This window comes from Ursus americanus, chromosome 3, assembly GCF_024610735.1.
Source record: "Ursus americanus isolate L20-20 chromosome 3, mUrsAme1.1.p, whole genome shotgun sequence".
Lineage (NCBI taxonomy): Eukaryota > Metazoa > Chordata > Mammalia > Carnivora > Ursidae > Ursus > Ursus americanus.
In genome coordinates this window covers 43,710,698-43,733,628 of record NC_142129.1, presented here as the reverse complement: position 1 = coordinate 43,733,628, position 22,931 = coordinate 43,710,698, and the positions used below count along the sequence as shown (strand labels likewise).

The window sequence follows — 22,931 nt, the reverse complement described above, 5'->3', positions numbered from 1 at the left end:
TTAAATCAATATGTTTTGCCAATCTCTCCTTCAAGAGAGAGTGTTTATAAAGATACAAAAATTACATCACAGCAGGGGCGCCTGGGTGGCACAGAGGTTAAGCATCTGCCTTCGGCTCAGGGCGTGATCCCGGCGTTATGGGATCGAGCCCCACATCAGGCTCTTCCGCTATGAGCCTGCTTCCTCCTCTCCCACTCCCCTGCTTGTGTTCCCTCTCTCGCTGGCTGTCTCTATCTCTGTCAAATAAATAAATAAAATCTTTAAAAAAAAAAATTACATCACAGCAAAGCTTCCAGCTCCTGGAAACTGGTGTCCCTTAGCTGCTTTGGTCCCTGAATGACAGCCAGCTTTACCTCTCCACAAATATCCCAGCCTGCACTGCATGGACGATGCTCTTGAACCGTGGCTTCTCCTCGCTCCTTCTGAGCATCATCCCCATCTGCCTCGTGAAGGTGGAGGCCAGCCAGTCTCGGACCTCAGAAGGCACTGCATCTGACTGAATGTCACTGAGTTCATCCTCTGTATCCAGGAGTCGCCTGAACACAAGAAACACAACCGGGACACTGAGATTAAATCTGATTAGAGCTCTCTGTTCTTCTTTTTCTTTTAATAATTTTTATTATGTTATGATAGTCACCATACAGTACATCCTTAGTGTTCCATGATTCATTATTTGCGTATAATACCCAGTGCACCATGCAATACGTGCCCTCCTTAATACCCATCACTGGGCTAGCCCATCTCCCCACTCCACTCCCCTCTAAAACCCTCAGTTTGTTTCCCGGAGTCTATACTCTTTCGTGGTTTATCTCCCCCTCTATTTACTCCCCTTTCATTTTTCCCTTCCTTCTCCTACCTATCTCCCTGCTATTTCTTATGTTCCATAAATGAGTGAAACCATATGATAATTGTCTTTCTCTGCTTGACTTATTTCACTTAGCATAATCTCCTCCAGTCCCGTCCATGTTGGGTAATCGTTCTTTCTGATGGCTGAGTAATATTCCATTGAATATATGGACCACATCTTCTTAATCCAGTCATCTGTTGAAGGGCATCTCGGCTCCTTCCACAGTTTAGCTATTGTGGACAATGCTGCTATGAACATTGGGGTGCATATGGCCCTTCTCTTCACTACATCTGTATCTTTGGGGTAAATACCCAGTAGTGTAATTGCTGGATCATACGATAGCTCAATTTTTAACTTTTTAAGGGACCTCCACACTGATTTCCAAAGTGGCTGTACCAACTTGCACTCCCACCAACAGTGTAAGAGGGATCCCCTTTCTCCACATCCTCTCCAACATTTGTTGTTTCTTGCCTTGTCAATTTTTGCCATTCTAATTGGTGTAAGGTGGTATCTCAATGTGGTTTTGATTTGAATTTCCCTGATGGCTAATGATTTTGAACATTTTTTCATGTGTCTGTTAGCCATTTGTATGTCTTCATTGGAAAAGTGTCTGTTCATATCTTCTGCCCATTTTTTGATTTGATTATTTGCTTCTCATGTATTGAATTTGAGAAGTTCTTTGTAGATCTTGGATACCAGTCTTTTATCTGTAGTGTCATTTGCAAATATCTTCTCCCATTCCGTGAGCTGCCTCTTCAGCTGCTCCTTCTTCCCACCCCACCTGCACACACAGGTACAAAGAACTCAAATAAAAATGGCCACAAAAATACAGCAGCTTTTTGGTAAGGCTTGTAAAAGCTCACTGTGATGTTTCAGGATGGTTCTCTCTACCAGACTGCACAAAGAAACAAAGAAATCAGAGAAAGTCAAACATGCTCCATCTCAGGCTGTGGGTCTCAGACCGACTCCACTAAGGAGCAACCAGTATCGTTATTCCTAGGTTTGTGGAATCTGAATGGGATCTAAATCTTCCATTGAAAAATGCATTCACAGGGAGGTTTTCATAGATGGACCATGTGGCATTATTTTGTGTTTAAAAAAAAAAAAGAACATTCAAAGACTTTGCTATAGACAACAATACTGCATTACAAACTTCAAAGTTGCTAAGAGACTAGATCTTAATTGTTCCCAGCACAAAAAAATAATGATGATTCTGTGGCATTCTAGAGGTGTTAGTTAACGCTCTGGCGGTAATCATATTACAATATATAAACATATAAATCAATACATCGTACAACTTAAAGTTACACAAGGTTATATACATCAGTTATAAATAAATAAAATAAATCTTTAATAAAAATAAATTTAAGATAAAATAAAATAAAAATATTTTTAAAAATTAAAAATTTAAAAAAGAAAAAGAAACACTTTGTAAAATATTACCCAAATCACATCAATCCAGTCCTCTGAAGTAATAAACCAAAATGATGCCAACTGATATTCCTTCTAGTTTGATAGAACATTACAGAAGTGTAAATTCTAAATTCAAGCAAAATTTCCAAAATCATGCAGTTCTTTATTTGAGCTCAGTGATTTAAGTCATCTGTAAGATATGTGTAGCTGATTTTTCAAACTTGTTCATAGGTCAAACCACCAGAAGAGAACATAAGTAATAATAAGTTACAATAAAATGTATTTTATACTTATATTAAGCCCACTAAAAATAAGCAGTGTAAACAGGTGTCAATAAAAAGAGGTTTTTTTAAAAAAAGGTTGTTGTTTTGTTGTTTCCTTTAGACACATCAAGCGGCAGGCAGGGGAGAAAAGGTAACATTTGGAAAAAACTATGATATCAAATTTCCTTAAATTAGGAACCAAGCATGTCACCAAAAACTAAAACCACATGCATACTTCTTAGATTACTGGGAAATCCAGGACACTGGAATCTGGCATAGAGAAATTAAGTCTGATAGACGAGCCTGTCTGAATTAGGAAAGACAAGAAAAGCCTTTCAAATTCACCACGTCAACATTTTTCGAAAGAAAAGCTCTTTTGCTACTTTCAAATGCATTTGGTGACGGGAAGTGCTTTAAAACCTTTGGGTAATTCAGGTGTGAAGAGTCTATTAAGAAAATCGGTAACATACAAGATCGCAGGAGGAATCCTGGGTCCTTAAGAGGGTAAATGCTTTACTGTGACTTCAGGAGCCTTCACTTGCAGACAATGTGAATTAACACATGAACATGATTTTTAGGCTGAGGCTAACAGTGCACAAGTAATACAGTGGCACTCTATACTTGATAAGACATCTTACCATGTTTTTAAAAATCGCTTTTTCTCCTCTTACATTATCTCACTTCATTATCATAATGGCCGTGTGAGAAAAGTTCAGTTAGCTCCTTTCTCAGATGAGGAGGCCCAGAGGCTAGGAGAGGTCCAAATTTTGTTTTGCGGAAACGAAAGCTCCACCACCCGTCATTTGAGCGCTGCCCCATTACAGGCCAAGGGGGACATTTCAGAAAAGCCACATAACAGAAAACTGACCCTCCGTGCACTAACCTCTTGTCATGTTTTGCTTACCTGGTTTCATCAATGTACACAGATTCAAGCACTGTGGCTGCATATTCCAAATTCTTCTTAAGATCGACCACCGAAGCCTCGCCTCTCTCTAATTGTTTGACCAAAGACCGTAACCTAGGGGGAAAAAAGACACAAGTAAATTAGAATAGAGGAAACGAAGAATAATCCTACAAGTACAGCGACACATTTTAGAGCCGTAGAATATTTTTATTTATTCCAATTTCCCTGGAAGGAAAATACAAATCTAATGATGGAGCTGACCAGTATTTCTCAAAGGAGCAAGTTATAAAAGAAAGACATGCATGTTTGCCATTGTGGAGCAAGAACAAGCATGTTCTCATCCATCAGGCACTGACCACCCTCAAGATTTCCTAGATGTCTTTGATCTTTCTAGGAATTCCCTAAATTAGCAATGATTTTGCTGCTTCTCTAATTTCAATTTTTTTGTTCTAATTAGGTATAGTAAAGCATGAGCAGCACCAAGATCACCAAATACCACTTGAGATTCTGCTACGTTGAAGATTATATTGTGTTTGTTCAGCAGCGACCAGCCTCGTGAGCCTTCATGAGCACCTCATTGTCAATGGGTGTTGCAAGACAGGTGAGAAGATTCAGAGCTCCAAGATACCCACAGAGGGCTACATAAGGAATACATGAAGATAAACTATTTTCCTGGACAGGAGGAATTCCTCTAGGGGCAGATAAATACCCCAGCTTTAAGGGAAAAAAAAGGGGGGGGGCTAGATGATAAACCAAAGTACTGAAGACAAGATCTTCCCCCCTGCTAGTCAAGCGTTCCAGACAGTGTAAGAGAAATGATAAAACATGCTCTCTTATTTATATCAACATTATCCCTACAGAGAAGGAGTTAGTATATATGAGAGCAATAAATGACAACAGATGATCAAAGTCCAGTAACTGAGAACACTGTAAATACCAGAGATGTGGAGGCTAGACAACTCCTCAGGCTGTTTGACAGCCAGCAAAGAAAAGAACAGAAACTTTGAGGACAACCTTGGCTTTGAGCCCCACATCACAACATATTAGCTGTGTAATACCAGGCAAGATATTTAACTTCTCTGAGTGTCAGCTAGAAGACAGAGATCCAACCACCAAATTTTCTAAGTTGATGTAAAGATTAAATCAAATTGATATTAATATAATCACATCAACCATATGGGTTTTTTTCTAGCTTTATTTAATATAATTAACATATCACATTGTGTAAGGCGTACAACACGGTGATTTGATACACATATATATTGCAAAATGATTACCACAATAAGGTTAGTTAACACATCCATCATCTCATACAATTATAACTTTTTTCATGGCGAGAACACTTAAGATTTACTCTTAGCAAGTTTCAAGTATTGTATCACTTGCTAACTATAATCACCATGCTATAATCACCAAAACACATCAGATCCCCAGAACTTATTCATCTTAAAACTAAAAGTCTATACACTTTGACCAACATCTCCCCTTTCCTGGTTGTTTTCATAAAGGCAATTGTTACCATTATTGTCATTGTTGTTATTCAGTGACCTTGATCATCACAGGCAACCAGATGGGAAACATTCCAGCAATATACTTAAGATTAGTATCAAGTCTCCATCTCCCAAGGCTGTTTCCACTTTCCTGACTTCAAAATATCCTCACAATTTGTCATCATAAGAGAAAATAGTTCACTTCCTGGCAAGGTGTAAACTACTCCCCTCCAGATCTGCATGAAAGTGGTCAACAATAAAGATGGAGGAAAAACTCTGGATCAACCTTAAACAGTAGGATCAGCCATATAAAGGAAGTTCCCAGGAATTTCAACGATGTAAAATACAGAAGAAATTAGATTGAGGGTGGTCACTACTGACTTGTGAATCTCCAACATGTAACAGGGAAATAGACCGAGGAAACCAGCAGAGGCCTCTATGGGCCTGGAGGTGAGGATCCGCCCTGTGGCTCCCACTAGCAGCACTAGGAAGTGTTCTGGGTTTCGGGGTCAGCAGGACAGGGAGTTGGCATGGAAGGGCTTACCAGTCACTCACACAGAGTGGATGGCCAGTCTGCCAAAGAATGGGGAGATTGTAGCTGTGAGCCCTGAGAGCTATTCCAAATAAGGATTGGAAGCTCTTTAGCAAAACACATTCCTGGCTAAGTTTGCCTCTAATTTTGACTCACCTCCAGGGGCCCAACTACCCCCAACCCGTCTGGACTCTCAACTGGCAAAGTGAAATGAGGGTAAATTTAAGAATTTTTAAAATTTTCTCCCTTCATTTAGGGCTTGAAGATTCTACCGGGAATTGACATGACTCTCTAATAGGACCCATGTCAATTCTCAAAACCTAAGAGGAAAACGACAAAAAGTAAAAAGTGACTAGGCAAAATATAAGACTAATAGAAATAAGAACCAGATGATCCTGTCCACCTATAATAGGGCTTCATAAGAAATAAACAAACTCAAGCAGCTTTAATCAAGTAAGTTTTCCTAGACTGAAGAAAAATCTTTATAAGCAGATGAAAAGGGATTAGATACAACCAGAAAAAAAAGTACATAAAAACATCGAACATATGCTGTTGAAATTTTTTATTTCAAGAATAAAGAACTTGCAAATCTTAGAAAATAAAATACATGACTTACAAAGTAACAGAAATGTAAGTTGGCCATAGAATCCTACCATGTCCAATACCAGGAAGCCATTTAACAGTTATACCATTTTTTGAGAATAATGTGGTGTAATTTAAGACATCTACGCCTATAGCTATATTTAGCGGAATTGCCAACAAATATATTCTCAGGTGTAGACAAGTTCAAAATTTCATCATTAATATGATTTTCCAAAAAACAGAAACAAATAACTTGAAGGCATATTCTAGAACAGTGATCTTTCAAGGGTGGGAGTAGATTCCTGGGTCTCCCATTAAATGGATTGTGGATTTGTGACCTAGATTTAACAAAGCCCGTCTTTACAAAATAGACAAGTAGTTTCTAAAGCTTTTTTAAAAGTGGCAGATGAAATATAATGCTAATTATGTAAGGTCAAGTTAAATATGAAAATGACTGACACTTCTTTGCCTAAGAGAAGCTCCTATTCCCAGGAGAAGGGCTTCCTATGTCACTTTCATGAACTAAAAGCCAATTATAATCAGTCAGAAACAATTGAGATGATCAAGAACATCACACGGAGTATCACTTTGAATCCATGATTAGTAACGATTCCCACTCCTGGGAAAGCACAATATCAGAGCAGTCAAGTTGAGAAGAGCTTCATATCATCCTGGGATCAGGCAGCAGGGCCCTAGGCCAAAGCAGGAGTAAGGCACCCAGGGAAAGCATCACCTGGAATCCCACTCAACAGTTCAGATCAGAGCACCGAAAACCCTGGAAAGTCCCAGGCTCAGTGCCACAAGTAGCAGAAAATCAACAACGTAGGGCTCCATCCTGATGTAGTCACCACTAGTAGCAGACAGACACCGGGCACAACCACACTTATGTAGCCAGTGTGAAGGTCTGCCCTGACAGAAAGTTGCAAACAGAAGCAAACCCATACCAAGGGGCTTCAACAAATCCAGAAAAGAAATAATACAGAATAAAGTACCGTCAGGATGCATAAGACATACTAAAAATTCATATCTACTCTCATTTCTCTGGTTTACGAGATGAGCAAAAGATTCTATCAATACGCTGGAAGACATAAAGAAAACCCAGAACACACCCACTGTGTTTATGGAGAACACCCAGCTGACAGTCACCTCTCTTTATTCAAGAACAGCTAAACAGAAAAGAAATATATATCAGCAAAAAGATCCAGCATTAATGAACACAGAGAATACAGCACTCAAAATGCAGAGAAAGGACTCACTTTTGAAAATAAAATGTACTAATGGCAACAGAAGTAAATTTTAGGGAACATCTCCTTTGTGTTCCATAAAATTCAGGAAAACATGGATCTGTGAAACAAAGGTAAAAGCTGAAATCATAAGGTAATAAAAAGCAAATATACTGAGACAGGAAAAGAAATTAAAAAAGAAAAAATCATGGCAATAGAAAGCCTACATGAACTTAGGAAAAAAAAAAAAGTAAATGGTGACCGACTTTTTAGATACCCAGCTCCTATTTGGACTGGCCCCTATCAGATACAATCCATACCTGTCCCTGTCTATATAGCTGCCGGCCATATCTGTGGCTTTATGCCTTCTGCGGCTGCCACACAAGCCCTAGAAGATTCCAGATGTCCTTATTTTTAAGTATTGTTGAGCTTGAAGACCGCGTTCAGGTGGGTGTTCCTCCATTGGTCCCTCAGTCACCCACCCTCTCCTCTTTATCCCTCCTGGAACACGATGCCCTGTCCTTCCCTACCTACTACCTACCTCTTGGTGACATTGTTGCTTCACGGATGGGAGGGTTTCAAATTAGCGCTTTCACCACTGCCACCAGCTAGACTCGAAAATTTAAAAAAACTTCCTGAAGTTTCTGGGAATAGGGGGCATCCTTCCTATTTTCCATCACAGTACAGGTTTTCCCTAGATCTGAATCCATCTTAAGAAGGGTTGTCTGAAAACAGCCATGTTCTAAAGTATCTCAGAGCCATGTTATCAAGTATGTTTGTTAACCTTGGGGAACACTAGCTCAGGCAGGCAAGCTCAGATGCCTTCTTTTGGGCTCCTCGTGAAATCTGTCTGGATATTTTTGCATGTGGGTTCATTTCACCTAAAACCCAAGGACAGATCCCATGGTAAGTTGTACCCCGTAACCAGCTATTTAATACTATTCATAAGTAATTTTGGTTCGGGCACCTAAAGGAAGGGAGGGAGGGAGAAAGTTGGAGGGAAAAGGGAAATATACAACAATAACAATAATAAAGTCTGTCTTCTGAGTGACTGTTCATAGTTCCCAGCACTCCATCCATTTCTGTCACCGTGGCTGCCAGATAATAGTTCCAATATAGAAGTGCAATACCATTTTAGGAAGAGCTTATGCTTTCACACTTTGGCAACGCGCCTCTCTTTTGGATAGTGCGTAATTTCCTTGTGGATGAGCCACGGCAGCTTTACGGGAGTCCTCCATTTCCCTGCAGAAACTCTGTTTTCTACGGCTTCTCAGCGACAAGGCATATGATGAAATACTGTGTTTCTTCAGTTTTCTGCGCCCTCAAGCCCAGGGCAAGTCCTGGATGCTGAGTTACCTTGAGACTATGCCATTATGTGAAATGCATAAAAGCGTCAGAAGAGGGGTTACCTTGAGTTACCTTAAGACTATGCCATTATGTGAAATGCATAAAAGCGTCAGAAGAGGGGAGCTAAGGAAGGAAAGGCTGAACACTGTATTTTGGAATTTGAAAGGCTATTGGAGTAGAAAAGAGAACGTTGTCTTTTTTTCCCACAAAGATAATTTCTAGGACCAGTGGGGTTAAATTTATTAGGAAATAATTTTTTCTTTTTTTAAGTACACTCCACACCCAGTGTGGAGCCCAACGTGGGGCTTGATCTCACAGCCCTGAGATGGAGACCTGAGCTGAGATCAAGAGTTAGACACTTAACCAGACTGAGCCACCCAGGCGGCCCAGGAAATAACTTTTTGACGCAAATTCATAACCCAGGAAATTGCCCCACGATGGACTAGGCACTACTCCCCACCCAAGTGAGATCCTGAAAATCCTACAATACTATGCTTTGAAAGCATACACATGCATTGAGCTTTAGACACGACTACAAGGAAATCATCAGAAAAGCCTACCGAGCAAAAATAAATTGTAATAAAAAGCCAGGAAACATGTTTTCTTATATCTGTCCTTTCTGCCCAAGGTCATTCCCTCTGAGAATGGTTAGTAGCTCCTAAAATGCCAGAGTGGCCAATGATGGCTGTTATCTCAGACACGCTTTGTTTAGTTTGAAAGAACGTAAAAGGGAACTGGATCTTTTAAAACACTTCCCGTACATGTCCCAGTGAATCATGAGTCCTACAAACTCTTTTGAATAAAAATCTCAATGTTTCAGTTCATCACATCCGAGTATTTGTAAGGCAAAGGCGTCTCTGTGTACTTCTCACACACCTGTTTCCTCCATGTCACTCCCATCCCGCCACTTACCTAAACGCCATAGAAAGTAAATTAAAACAATTCCTCCACATGCGATACTCTAAGTGACCTTCAGACTTATGCTTTAACGCCATCTGAGTGTTTTTGTGGCGATTTGTTTGTTTTTATAATTAATAAAGATGGCTGCGCTTGAAACACTCATTCAACATTTGCTGCTGAGTTCAGGCATTGCTTTCTGAGTTCAGGCACCGTGACAGGCTCGAACAATCCAAAGAGAGAAAATGCGGTGCTTTCCCTTAATTAGGGAAGATGAAGGCTAATCGGCACCTACCATGAGGCACAGCGAGCATGATGACAGAGGTGACAAGGGTGTTAAGAAAGCACGAAGGAGGGGCGCCTGGGTGGCACAGCGGTTAAGCGTCTGCCTTCGGCTCAGGGCGTGATCCTGGCGTTGTGGGTTCGAGCCCCACATCAGGCTCCTCTGCTGTGAGCCTGCTTCTTCCTCTCCCACTCCCCCTGCTTGTGTTCCCTCTCTCACTGGCTGTCTCTATCTCTGTTAAATAAATAAATAAAATCTTAAAAAAAAAAAAAAAGAAAGAAAGCATGAAGGAGAGGAAGGTACAAAACACAAGGCCCTCGTTTGAGGAGATGACATTGGAGCCACTGGAGGCCACATAGGTATCAGCCAGGCAAGCAAGATGGGATTTAAAAAAATGGCGAACTCTGGACTGAGGGAGCAGCCAGAAGACTGTGATCCACTCAGGGAATTCCACGGGTAGCTGGAGCTTAGGGGTAAGGGATAAAACTTTAGAAGAAGGCAAAAAGAAACCAGACCCACAGAGGAGAGGAGTGCAGGTACTTAATAAGCAGGAAAATCCTATACATTTTTGTTATACTGAGGCTTGTCTTATAGCCTGAACAGTGCAGTATGAATATAATCTCTTATGTGACAGCACCGTGGTAAGGTGTTGCATGAGTCTGGTGGTAGTATGGATTATTGCTTTTAATAATTTCTGAAAAAGGACTTGTTTTAGGCATGTGGTTTCCTGATGTAGTGAACTCCAAACCAAAAGCAAGAACACCATCAAAACGATGACTGGCAAGAACAGACTCGTTATGTAACTTTTCCCTTTTGCTAATCTCATAAATAAAAGACAATTTTGTTGTTATGGCTCCCAATTACACATGCTTAGGCAGACGTTCAAATAGATTTAAATAGATTATTGGGCTCTAATTACTCTTTCACTTAAGGGAAAAAAACAGGGGCCTAGGTGCATATCTGTATTTTTATATACCTTTCTATATAAGTTATTAATTAATAAAAAATAAGGTTATAGAAGACTTTAAATAACATCATTAACAAAATTGATATAATTGAACATGTACTGAAAACTACACCCAGTTGCAGAGTACAATATTCTCTTCAAGTGCACATGTAACAGTTTTCAAAACTGACCATATGCTGGATCATAGTGAAAATCTCAACAAATTTCAAATAACTGAAATCAGATAATGTTCTTTAACAACAGTGGAACTCAGCCTGAAATCAATAATAAAAAAGTGATTTAAAATATTCTAAATGTTTGGGGGTGCCTGGGTGGCTCAGTGGGTTAAGAGTTTAACTTTGGCTGAGTTCATGATCTCAGGGTCATGGGATCAAGCCCCATCTGCTTCTCCCTCTGTCCCTCCCCCACCTCGCCCATGCTCTCTCTCTCATGCTTTCTCTCAAATAAACAAATAAAATCTTTAAAAAGAAAGAAAGAGAAAGAGTGAAGGGAAGAAAGAAAGCAAGAAAGCAAGAAAGAAAGGAAATACTCTAAATGATTGAAAATTTAGATTTCTTCTTCTATATAACTTCTAAATAACCATGGGTCAAAGATTAAATGAGAAAATAATTCTAAATGTTAATGAAAATATGATACATCAAAACTTGTGGCATACAGGTAAAGCAGTGCTAAGAGGGAACTATATTAGAAAAGGAGAAAATCTAAAAATAAGTGATTATTATCCATCTCAAGAAATTAGGAAAAGAATAAGTTACTCCATCTCAAGAAACAGAAAAAGAACAAGTTAATCCAAAAAAAGTAAATGAGAGCAAAAAATAACACAGTATACAAAACTTCATTTAGTAGAAAACAAACTTATGCTTAGAAAACCAACAAAGCCAAAATAATAACAACAACAACAAAAATTGGGGTACCTGGGTAGCTCAGGCCTTTAGGTGTCTGCCTTTGGCTTTGGTCATGATCTCAGGGTCCTGGGATCCAGGAAGCCTGGGGCTCCCTGGTCAGTGGGGAATCTGCTTCTCCTTCTCCTCTGCCCCTTCCCCCCTCTTATGTGCTCTTTCCCTCTCTCAAATAAAAAAATAAAATCTTAAAAAAAAAATCAGTGAAGACAAAAGCTAGGTAAATAGAGAAAGCTTAACTGAATATTCAATAATTGAAATAACTGAAAAGCTAAATGAAATGGATATGTCAAATAAGAATGATCAAGACAAAAGCAAAAAGCATAAATAACCAAATATCAGAATAAAAGAGAATATTACTACAAATTCTACAGACATTTTAAAAAGTGCTAAAAAATATAAATACTTTTGTGCAGATACATTAAAAAATTTAGATGAAACTTTAAAATCCATGAAAACTTATCAAAACTGACATAAGAAAAAAGATACATTATAAAGACTTCTGTATCTATTGAAGAAACTGAATCCACAGTATTTAATATTTTACCACCAGGAAAACTACAGTGCTAAATCACTTTATCAATGAATTCATCTAAACCATTCAAAGAGGAAATAACACAATCTTCCAGAGAAAAGCAAAAGAGGAAACATTTTCCAGCTCATACTCTTGCTTCCAAAACCAAATGAGAATGTTATAAGAATTACAGACCAGTCTCTCATAAACATAGATGCAAAAATCCGAAACAAAATTTTAGCAAATTAAATCCAAAGATAAATAAAATGGAAAGCAAACACCAAGCACTCTTTGCAAGAATGCAAGGTTGCTTTAATATTTTAAATCAATGAATAAATATTATTCATTATTTTAATAGGAATGAAAGAAAAAAGTCATAGGATACAATCGTCACAATAGATTAAGTATTTGCGGAAACACCTATTTAGGGTAAATATCTTCCCAAAGAAGGAGGAAAAGTGAATTTCCTTAATCCGATACTAGGTCTTTAAAACAAAAATGCTACAGCAAACATCATCATACATAATACTGAAATACGGTAAGCTTTCCTGTTGAGCTAGCAAATATGGGGACATGTATTACCACTACTTCCCTTCAAGCCTGTACGGGAAGTTCTCACCAGCTCAAGAAGGAAAAGAGAAGAAATAAAAGGTATATGGACTGGAAAGGAAAAAATAAACTGTCACTACAGATGAAATCATACACAGACAGGATATCTAAAATAATTTGCAAAGAAAGTATTATAATTAAAAGGTGAATTTAAGTAAGGTCACTGGATAAACAGCAAAAAACAATTAGAAAACAGTACTACTACAAAAGCATCAAAATAAAAAGTAGACGGAAATAAACCTTACAAAAGACAAAAGAACTCTATAGAGAAAAACTGTAAGATATTATTAAGAGATATCTAAATGGCCTAAATAAATTGAAGAATAATCCACATTCATAAGTTTAAAACTCAGTATTTAAGAAATATGAATTCTGCCTAAATTCATCGATAGACTCAGTGTAATCCCAAACAAATTCTCCACAGGTCATCTGGTGGAAACTGACAGGCTGATTCCAAAATTTATTTGGAAATGCAACCAAATATACCCAAAATGATTTTGAATAAAAAAGAACAAAACTGAAGAACGTATACTCCCAAATACCAAGACTTATTATAAAGCTTTGAATTCTGGGCCGGTGTCCCTCCTCCACCTCACTATTCCAGCCTTTTCCTCTCAACATCCAGCCGGTATGTGTAAGGATGTGCACCTGTCCTTTTATATTAATATAAGCACAACATAAGTAGGCAAAGGGAAGCTGCCACAAGAATAAATAAAACAGCTAAATATAAACTGCTTTGGAATTAGCCTGTTCTACGTGTGACCGTTCTGGGCCATCAGCATGGGCCCATTCTTTGGATGCCCACTCAAAGGCATCGCTACATACTCTCTTGGTTGCTGTTCTGATGAATATTTGAGTTCCTTTTGTTTTCATGAAGCGTCACCATGGAACATACCTGCATATTCAGTCTTTCCCTACTTTCTATTCTACAGAGTAAATCTCCTTGCAGGACGCATGTGTGTGGGTGAGACAGTGAGTGAGTATGTGAGTCCACGCATGCCAGCTCACTGACTATCAACACTAGAGAGAAAGCGTTGTCCAGTTCAAGAGAAGCCTTATATTTTGAGGGTATTTCAGGAGGTATTTTGACCCAGGGTTAAAGTTTCAATTCATTTTGAGTTTACAATATTGACTGTGTTCCTGCGGAGTTCTTGTAGTAATGCAGTGATTTAGAAAGAGGTCCCCGCTAGTCATTCTTGGTCTTCTAGAGAAATATTTCTTAAAAACCAGTTTATCCCTCACTTGTTTTTACTATCACTCAACTTGCACATTCTGTTAAAAGGAGATAGTGCAAAAAAAAAGAAAAAAAAGAAAATGTGCAAGATGCACAATTATGCTAGGCAAATCTTTATTCCTGAAAGAAAACACTGCCTCTCTGAAGTATGACTCTATGTGGGCAGAGCTTATGAGGGAAGGATGCCAACCCACTTTATTGGCCAGCTTTCTTCAGGAAAAAGAAATACAAAGAATGAAGAAGAAAACCCAGAGCATCATTCAGAATCCACCACAGGCCATGCTGGGGACTCTGCAGGGGGAAGGAGATAAAATCCTGCCAGGCTGCCAATAGGTACGTTCCAGAAGCCATTTTTCATTTGCAGCTATTCATGTGCAAAAAATCGCCATCACTTCTCTCTGTGGATAAACATGCCACTTCGAAAACATCTGTTTCGACAGACCAAAGAAATGAGAAGAACTAAAAACGTCTTTGAATGGCGGTAATGAGAAAAGGAAAATTAGAAAACGTAAGAGGAAAGTCTGCAGGAAGATTTAGGCAGGTTGAAGCAACACACAGATACATTTCTCTACAGCTTAAGAGTCAACCCAGCTCCATGGCTCCCTCGTTTTCCTTCCTCGAATTCAGTTCCTTATTCAGTCTGAATTGCATTGTGTTGATATGATTATCCGGAGAAGCTAAAGCTCACTCACCCAGCAAAATCACAGAAATTCTACCATACTAGAAACATAGTCTATTTTAATAAGATAAATCCAAGATCACCTTTCCCCCCCACTTTTGGTTTTCTTTTCTAACAGAAATAAATAAAATTAATTCATGGATAAGAAACTACAAAGAATGGCTAACAAGATGCTGAGTTAGCCCAGCTCCCTTCCTTAAGATTAATTCCAGAAGAATTGTAGAAATAAAATAAAAATAAAAAAATAAACACACATCCACACACAAGAAATAAAAAACAAAACTCAAAGAAAACTGTGAGACACTCCCAAGGTGAGTCAAGGGTGCTTTGTGTGAGGACAGTGCAGTGCGTGTCCTTGGGCTAGGACAGGAGGCAGCCCCACCAGGCCCGGGGAGGAAATGATAGGAAAGGAAGTGTTACAGTCTGCCACTGTCCCCTCCCTTCCACTTCTCCGAATCCACAGTGGCCACCCCCATACCTCTGGTGACTCAGAACTCTAAAGGTCAAGAGATTCGGAAGCATTCAATCAAGGTTGTTTGTCCCACCTTGTGGCTCCACCAAGTTGGACATAGGTTCCAAGATGGCCACAGAAGAAAAGAGAAGGACACATGTGAGAGGGTTTTATGAACTGGGCTGGAACTGGAATTCATCACCGCTGGTCATTTCCCATTGTTCAGAAACCAGTTGCATGGCCACATCTTTCCAAGAGAGAAGCTGGAGGATGTAGTCTGGCTGTGTGGGGGGTGAGGGAGCTGGTTTGCTGGAGAGCCAGTGAACCTCAGCCACAGCTAGAACAAGGAATCCTGTCATCTATACTTGTTTCTCCTTTTAACTCTTTTCTTCCACCTGCTGAGAGGATCAAATGGGATACTGTATATTAAAGTGGCTTAATAACTTTATAATCCTACTAAACTGAGAAACATAATCATGCGGATTATGAGATAACTTCCCAAAATTTCTGATAAAAGTGAGATTGTTCTCAAGGAAATTATCCTGACTGAAAAAAGTCAATCCCAAAGGTTACATATGAGAGGATTCCATTTGTACCATGTTCTTGAAATGACAGGATTGTGAAATGAAGGACAGGTTAGTGGTTGCCAGGAGTGGGAGGGGGAGGAGAGTGGGACAGAGACGGGAGCATGAAAGGGAGCCTGTGATGATGGCACTATCCTGGATCCTGACTGTGGTAAAGACCTACATGCGTAAAAAAGTTGCACAGAACTAAACAGGTGTGCACACACAAGTACAACTAAAATGGGGGATGAAGGAAGATAAGCAGATTGTGCTCATGTCAATATCCTGATTGTACTGCAGTTTTACAAGATATTTCCACTGGGGGAACTGGGTAAAGAGTACGTGGGAATATCTCCATATTATTTCTCATAATAATCTGAATCTATCTCAAAAGAGAACGTTTAATTCAGAAGAAGGGACACAGCCCTCCAGCTCAATGGAATATTGATGATAATAGGCTGGACTTACGTTGTCCTCACACGGCTGGTTTTACAGGGGTCTCTTTGTTGATGTGACCTGTATAGTATCTACCTCCGAGATCCTTCTGTTTGGTTTCAGCAGAGGAAGGGAGAAATGTTCACGGGTGAGCTGTTAACTGTCTGATGGCCTTGGAGAGGATCCAACAAGGGCTTTACAGCCAGTGGTGTTCAGAGCATAGTAAGAACCAGGGAAAGACTCAAAGTGATTTCATGCTGGAGATTCTCAGGATCAGCCGAAGAAACTGAGATGCTAGTGGATGGTCGGCACACTAACAAGACGAGGGAAGAAGAACCCCAGTGACCTTCCTAAAGGGTCCCAGGTTCCACTTTTCCTGGCCACCGTCCCTGCGGAGCTCTGAGGTATGAAGCGACTTCCCTCCCTACATTTCTGCTCTTCCTGTCCAGTTCATCCTCAGAAGTGTTTCATTTGAGGGTGATTTCACTAAGGCAGGCTGACCAGGGAGGAGGGTCTGTGAAGAAGGAAATTCCGAGCTAGGCATGAGGCTGATGGAGTGAGCGTAAGTAGGCAGGGGTGTGAAAGAACCTGTCACAGCGATTGTGTTGTATTGTACAGTCGTTTCCAATCAAACAGGAAACCAATTTGCATATTATTAACATTTGAAGTTTGTTTTCCACATAATTACCATTCAATTTCCTGCCAACTGTAAATCATTCTGTAATAGCTTTGGGGTGGGGGGCAGGTAGGGATCTGGACCTGTAGTGCATTATCATTCAGTCTGTCTGCTCTAGCACATTCTAATAACTGAATGTGTCAAAAGCCACAAGCTTCTCCATTCTTTTGCTAAATATTAATAAAAAAAAAAGAGTTGAGGAGACTTTTTATTCAGGCATTATCATCTATCTCTCCAACATTACCTCCCTGACTTTGTACTTGAGGGCTGAGATCTGTTCCACTCTCTCTTCTGTTAGAATCGCGCCCCCCACCCTCCGTGGCTGGAAACACAAGCTTGCTACAGCGCCGGTAGCTAAACAAGGTAAATGCTAATCCAGGACCCAACTCCCATCACTATTTAGGAACACAGCTCATCCTCTGCTAGCGATTTTCTGTCAGAATTTACAAGGAGAGTTGATTTACAAAGGAATTAGTAGTAATCATGGCAAATACTGATGGATCACCAGGGATAAAGCACTCTGCTTACCCCAAGTAAATTACTCCTCAGTGTTCACGGTGGTGATTTTCACGATTTAAAAATACTGTCCAGTGCTTTGGATTTCTCCCCTCACGAGCAGTGTGAGCCCCCATGGCACCAGGACTTCCTCATGTCGCATTTTAGATTTTTTAATGACACTTGAACTTCTGTGGTGTTGTAATGTGCTTTATTATTGAATGTGAAAAGAAGAACTCTATTCAGAAGAGCTTTGTTGAGCTTCAGACTCTGGCTCAGAACTAGAAAGAGGAGGAAACAGTCCCATCCAGTGATTCTCTGTCAAAGGAAACAGAGACACACAGGGACTCACAGAACATTCAACACTCGATCCTGACTTTGGAAGAGTACGTGAGGACTGTCAAGTCTCCAGGAAGCGGCGGCTGCGGTCACACCTACGCTATGGAGGGTTTCTGGAGAGGAGTCGGCTTTTCTCCCAGGGGACTGCAAACCCGCATAATTGGGGCTCGGTGATGTCCCTGACCTGGTAGAGCAACAGAGGGGACACTTGCTCTGTCCGCAGGATGGAAGGCCAGCCAGACCTGATCACAGGTCTCCCTGTAGAACCAGAGAAGTGGCTGGGTTTGGTCCCGTGCTCGTGTGAACTAAGAACAACATGAGAATCTCTGCTACAGTTGGGGACTGCTCTTTAAAATTGAGAGTCACACTTTTGGCTCAGGGAACAGCCACTTCTGTGTGTGCTTTGGCTCTGGGCTATTTACCATCGCTTGCTGTGGACCAGGTGTGTGGATTCCTTCTTCCCCTTTTCTCCCAGCCCTTGCATTCTCACGTTTCCCTCCACAAAGATGCCATCAGATCGGAACTGAAAAGCTAAAACCTGTGGCCCAAGCGACCTACTGCTTTAGACTTCCCTCCCCTAAAACCTCTCTTCCCCCTTGTGCAGGGAATGCTACTACCTGAATTCACTGGTATATAACAAAAATGATGGTGTTGTGTTTTCATCTCCCCCCTCCCCAACCCCATCCCCTGCAGCCAACAGCCATTCCCACCGCACTAAGTTCCCAGGAAGTGGTGGAAAGAAGAGTCTAGGACATGGGTCATGTGCTCAGCCAAAATCTTGAGGTGGGAGGCTGTTGGACAGGTCAGGGGGACACCGAAGCTGAGTATTTAGTCTTGTGCGGACTCAGCAAGGGCATGACCCCTGAGGTGACCCCCAGACCATTCTCACAGCAGCCCGGCACAGTGACATCACAGTCCAAGCAGCTACTGGATGATAGTTAGACGGAGGGAGCTCACAGTTCAGATCACTCAAGTCTCCCTCGGCTCCTGGGTGGGAAGGAGGGAGGTGTGAGGTCCCCTGTGCCCCGCATGAGGACAGGGGACAGCTGACAGAGCTGACTGGTGGCATTACCAAGAGTGCTGCCATGGCTGAGGGCCACAGGAACCAAGCGGAGTTACTGCCAGGCCGCAACAGGATGACAGTGCCCCACAGCGGAGCAGGGCCAACATGCTGGGGAGGAAGACCTCAGCTAGAGACACCACTAAGACTTGCAGTGACCAAGAGGACAAGAGACAGAAGAGGTGCCAGAGAGCAATGCATGAACACAAGGCCCCATGTTGTCCTGGAGAGCAATAGGGAAAGAAATACGGAAATCTGCAAGTCCAAGTATTTAAGTATTTTTAAACAGGAGCTACCTAAAAGGACCATCTAAATTATTAGATTGGGTGGAGTTTCATGAATTGTATTATAGTTTCTCTCTTCCCACCTTCACCAAGCGCTCTCTCTCTCTCTCTCTCTCTCTCACACACACACACACACACACACACACACACACACACACACACACATATCCCATTACAGACCCAGACCCAGCAGAGTAGAACGCTTGTGAAGAAGATCGGATCCTACATAGGAAGTAAAGAAGCCACAGTTTCTTTGCCCATGTGGAGTATGCTGTGGATAATGACTGCCCTTCTACGCACACCACGCTGAGCACCTGCACAGAGGCAGGCAGGGCACGTGAGACACAGATGCATGCGCTGCCAGGCCTGCTCCCCAGGCACTCACACCTGGCATGCGAGGTCAATGCAAAACCACCATAATCTTTGGCAATCCTGTGCCAGCACTATAACCAAATATTGTTGGAGCACCCGGAGGAGGGAAATTACTCCCGGTAGAGGTCAGATGAGGCCACAGGTGTAGGCATGCAGGTGAGAGTCAACAGCTCAGTTAACCAGTATTTCATGTGTCCCGATATACACCTGCAACTGTGCTGGGCCCATGCATCTGGAGGGTACAGCTGGGGAGGGGAGGCAGGCATGAAGAGATAAATTCTATAAAATACATTAAGTCTTAAAATAGACTGCTTTGGGCATTATGGAAAAATTATGAGGTTTGAACTTGTCGACTTCAATTTCTAAAGAACACCAAGAAACCCAAGTTGAAAGCAATCAGTGGCAAAGTTCGCTGCACCCTCCACCTCCTGCTTAGGAGAAAAGAGCACTTAAAAATAGGTATTTCGAAAAGAGGTCAGGGGAAGAGAAGGGGCAGGGAAATGAGATAATTTCCAAGTGATTTCCTGAATTTCTTCCCTTCGTATTTGAAAATATAATACCTTTGGTCCCCCTTGAAAAGGCAGTAACCCTGAGTCCAGTATACTATTTCTGTCTCCCCAGGGCATAAACAGTGTATCTGCCAGCCAACAGCCCTGCTCCCCTTCCAGAGAAGTTAGAAGAACAATAAAGATAAACTGAGAGGAAGGAAGGAGGCGGGCAAGCAGTGCCCACTTACGATGATGTCCTAGGGGCAGCAACGGGCACTGTCTCAAACAGATGAAGACACAGGGAAGAAAACGTTAGGAAGACTTTTTTGAAAGTTTCTTCTACTCCAAAATGTGGTCTGTAAGAGGGGAAGGGATTCCAAAAGGACAGAAGGCGAGTTAAACACAACAATGTTTGTTATTTTCATTTTTCTATCCTATCTGAATCTCAAGAATAGAGGGCAGATGTGAGACGGGACCCCCCCCCCCCCTACTTTGGAAAGTGCCTTTCGGGCGGTCGTTTCGAACAGGTTACAAATCTATGTATCCTGGGGGCAGAGCTATGGGGTCATTTCACGGGGATGAATGCCAAGGCAGAAAGATGTTAAATATCTATCAGGGGCTCCCTCCAAAAGGCTGCTTGGGTGCCCCAAGATGAGCTGAGATGTCCAGATGCTAGAGGAGCGGGTGTCTGGGCGCCACTGCTCAGGCTTCTGTGGAGAGCTGGGAGAGGTCTGCTCCTAGACCACAGGGACCGTGGCGGGAGGGGAGGGGGTGGCAGGGAAGCAGGACCCACACAGAGAATGGACGAAAGTGGGGAAGACCAGGGAAGATGGATCACCCAACGACTTGATTTTATTACCAGAAAGTTTCCTTATTCTTAGAGACTTCTTACTGGCTCTTGTGATCCACTTGGTAAGGATTTGCTCCTATCACTGTTGTCAAAGAATGACAGCAGCTAAGTGGATCTTGTTGAACGTACTGTCCCGAATGTTTTCCTTCCCATTTTTGTGATATATCTGCCTCCATGGCAGCTACTAGACAGGCAGTGATAACGAGATAAGCAGGGAAGAAAGCATTTTGAAGAAGTAATAGCAATAGTACTATTGTAGGAATAGCAAGTTTGGTCACTGCATTGACATTGTTCTAAATTGATTCAAGTGCAATGATTCCCAAAGCCAACACTGAATTCTAATTTCCTGGGAGCTTTTAAAAATATGGAAACCCAGGGCAGATTTTAGACCAAAGTATGAAATGACAAAATCATGCTGATAAATTCTGACCTTGCAGGGTTGGTGGTAACGCTTTCAGACAAATAATCTGAATAATTAAATGGCCTTGTGTGGTCTGAATCATCTTGACCAGTGCTTTCTAAACTGTATCCCATAAAACACTTGGCCCACAGGATGTTAACAGGCGTTGCTCCCAAAAAGCCTTCTGGACGGAAATGTTGTGAAAATCCAGGTTAAAAAAAAGTTAAGGAAACTTTGTTTGGTGTTTGTCTTCTCAGATCTTTTTCCGTGGATGTGACGGTTGCTCGGACTCTCTGGGGTAAGGCTATTGTGTAAGGTATTTCCCCACTAGATTTGACAAAAAAAGATTTGTGTTTTTCTTTTAAACCCCTCAGGGCTCGAAGGTTCTATCGCATGGGGTATGGGGAGCACTGCTGTGCGGCCACCCTGCTCTGCCAAGGGATCCAGCAAACCTGGGATGAAATAACAATTATAAAACAAGACAGTTTCCTCCTCTTTACACACTTAAAATTTTCTATTATATAGCAAGAGAAAAAGATAAGGAGCAAAAAACATGCAAGACTCTGCATTCATGGAAGCAAAGCGGTAAACCACAACACCTGACTGTCCCCAAGACCAGTTTTCTATTTTAAGAACATTTCACCCACTCTCTTCTAGTATTATGACATAATCAAGTGATTAACCGAAGAGTTCGTAAGTTAAATGACAGGTGGTCTCAGATATTTTGATGTAGTTCATTTTCACCTCTGCAATGATGGAAGAATAATTTTAAAAATTCTTTCCCTTTGTCTCTAACGACTTTTCGCTGGTTTTTTTTTTTTTTTCGTTTTCTCTCTGGACACTCCCGGATGACTGGCTAACATAATTTACAAGGACAAATGGGCATATATCATTATGACTGCCAGTTCTCAAGGGGACTAGACTGTTCCACATTTGGAATATTGCCCCCGAATTAAACACAGAGCCACCACAATCTATTTATTCTCCCTCATTCACACGCTTTTGGTTAGAAGAATTTCTGGTCAGAACTACAAATAACCTGACACGCATTAATATTTTACTCCTTTCTTTTCCAGTAGTCAGAAAATCAGTTGTTTATCCACCACAGAACATTTTCCACACAAACTGAGTAATTTTTCTTGGGTTTTATTTAAATTTTTCCTAACATTCTTCTAAGCAACTCGGGTTTGTTTTGTTTTATTTTGTGTTTACTATACCACAATCACAAATGTGAGATAAAAATAAAGTTTCCCTTAGTTCATGTTCTTTAAAAAAATATCAGAGAAGATTCCAAATGAAATAAGCATTTCACAAATGATAAACACACTTGTCATTGGCATTCCCTGTAGAGTACCCCACTAGACTTTCTTAAATTTTACAAACCTTTGTTTTATTTCAGAAAGAACACCTGGTCAGTGCAGAAAATTTATAAAATACCTATTAGAAAATAAGAGAAAATAAAAGTCACATCAAATTGTTCTACCTAGAGATAATAACTATCAATATTTTATCATATATCTATAGACAGATTTTTTTAAGTGATGATTTTTTTGGCCCTCTCTTTTTTTTTTTTTTTTTAAAGATTTTATTTATTTATTTGACAGAGAGAGACAGCCAGCGAGAGAGGGAACACAGCAGGGGGAGTGTGAGAGGAAGAAGCAGGCTCACAGCAGAGGAGCCCGATGTGGGACTCGATCCCGGTATGCCGGGACCACGCCCTGAGCTGAAGGCAGACGCTTTAACGACTGCACCACCCAGGCGCCCCTTTTTGGCCCTCTCTATACAAATTATTTGGTAGAATGCTTTTACACCTAATAGGCTATAAATCTCTTCCC

The 22,931-nt window shown here is 41.0% G+C and overlaps 1 protein-coding gene across 10 annotated transcripts in view; it reads right to left on the bottom strand.

Moving 5' to 3' along the window:
- PDE1C (phosphodiesterase 1C) overlaps positions 1 to 22,931 on the bottom strand; it is a 620,160-nt gene that overhangs the window by 102,513 nt on the left and 494,716 nt on the right. For all 10 annotated transcript variants that reach the window (XM_045792902.2, XM_087860925.1, XM_087860921.1 and 7 more), the window contains 2 exons: positions 3,428 to 3,541; positions 354 to 536 (listed from right to left, as the gene is read on the bottom strand). In XM_045792902.2, coding sequence (XP_045648858.2) covers positions 354 to 536; positions 3,428 to 3,541 — 297 coding nt within the window. The remainder of the gene's footprint in view (positions 1 to 353; positions 537 to 3,427; positions 3,542 to 22,931) is intronic.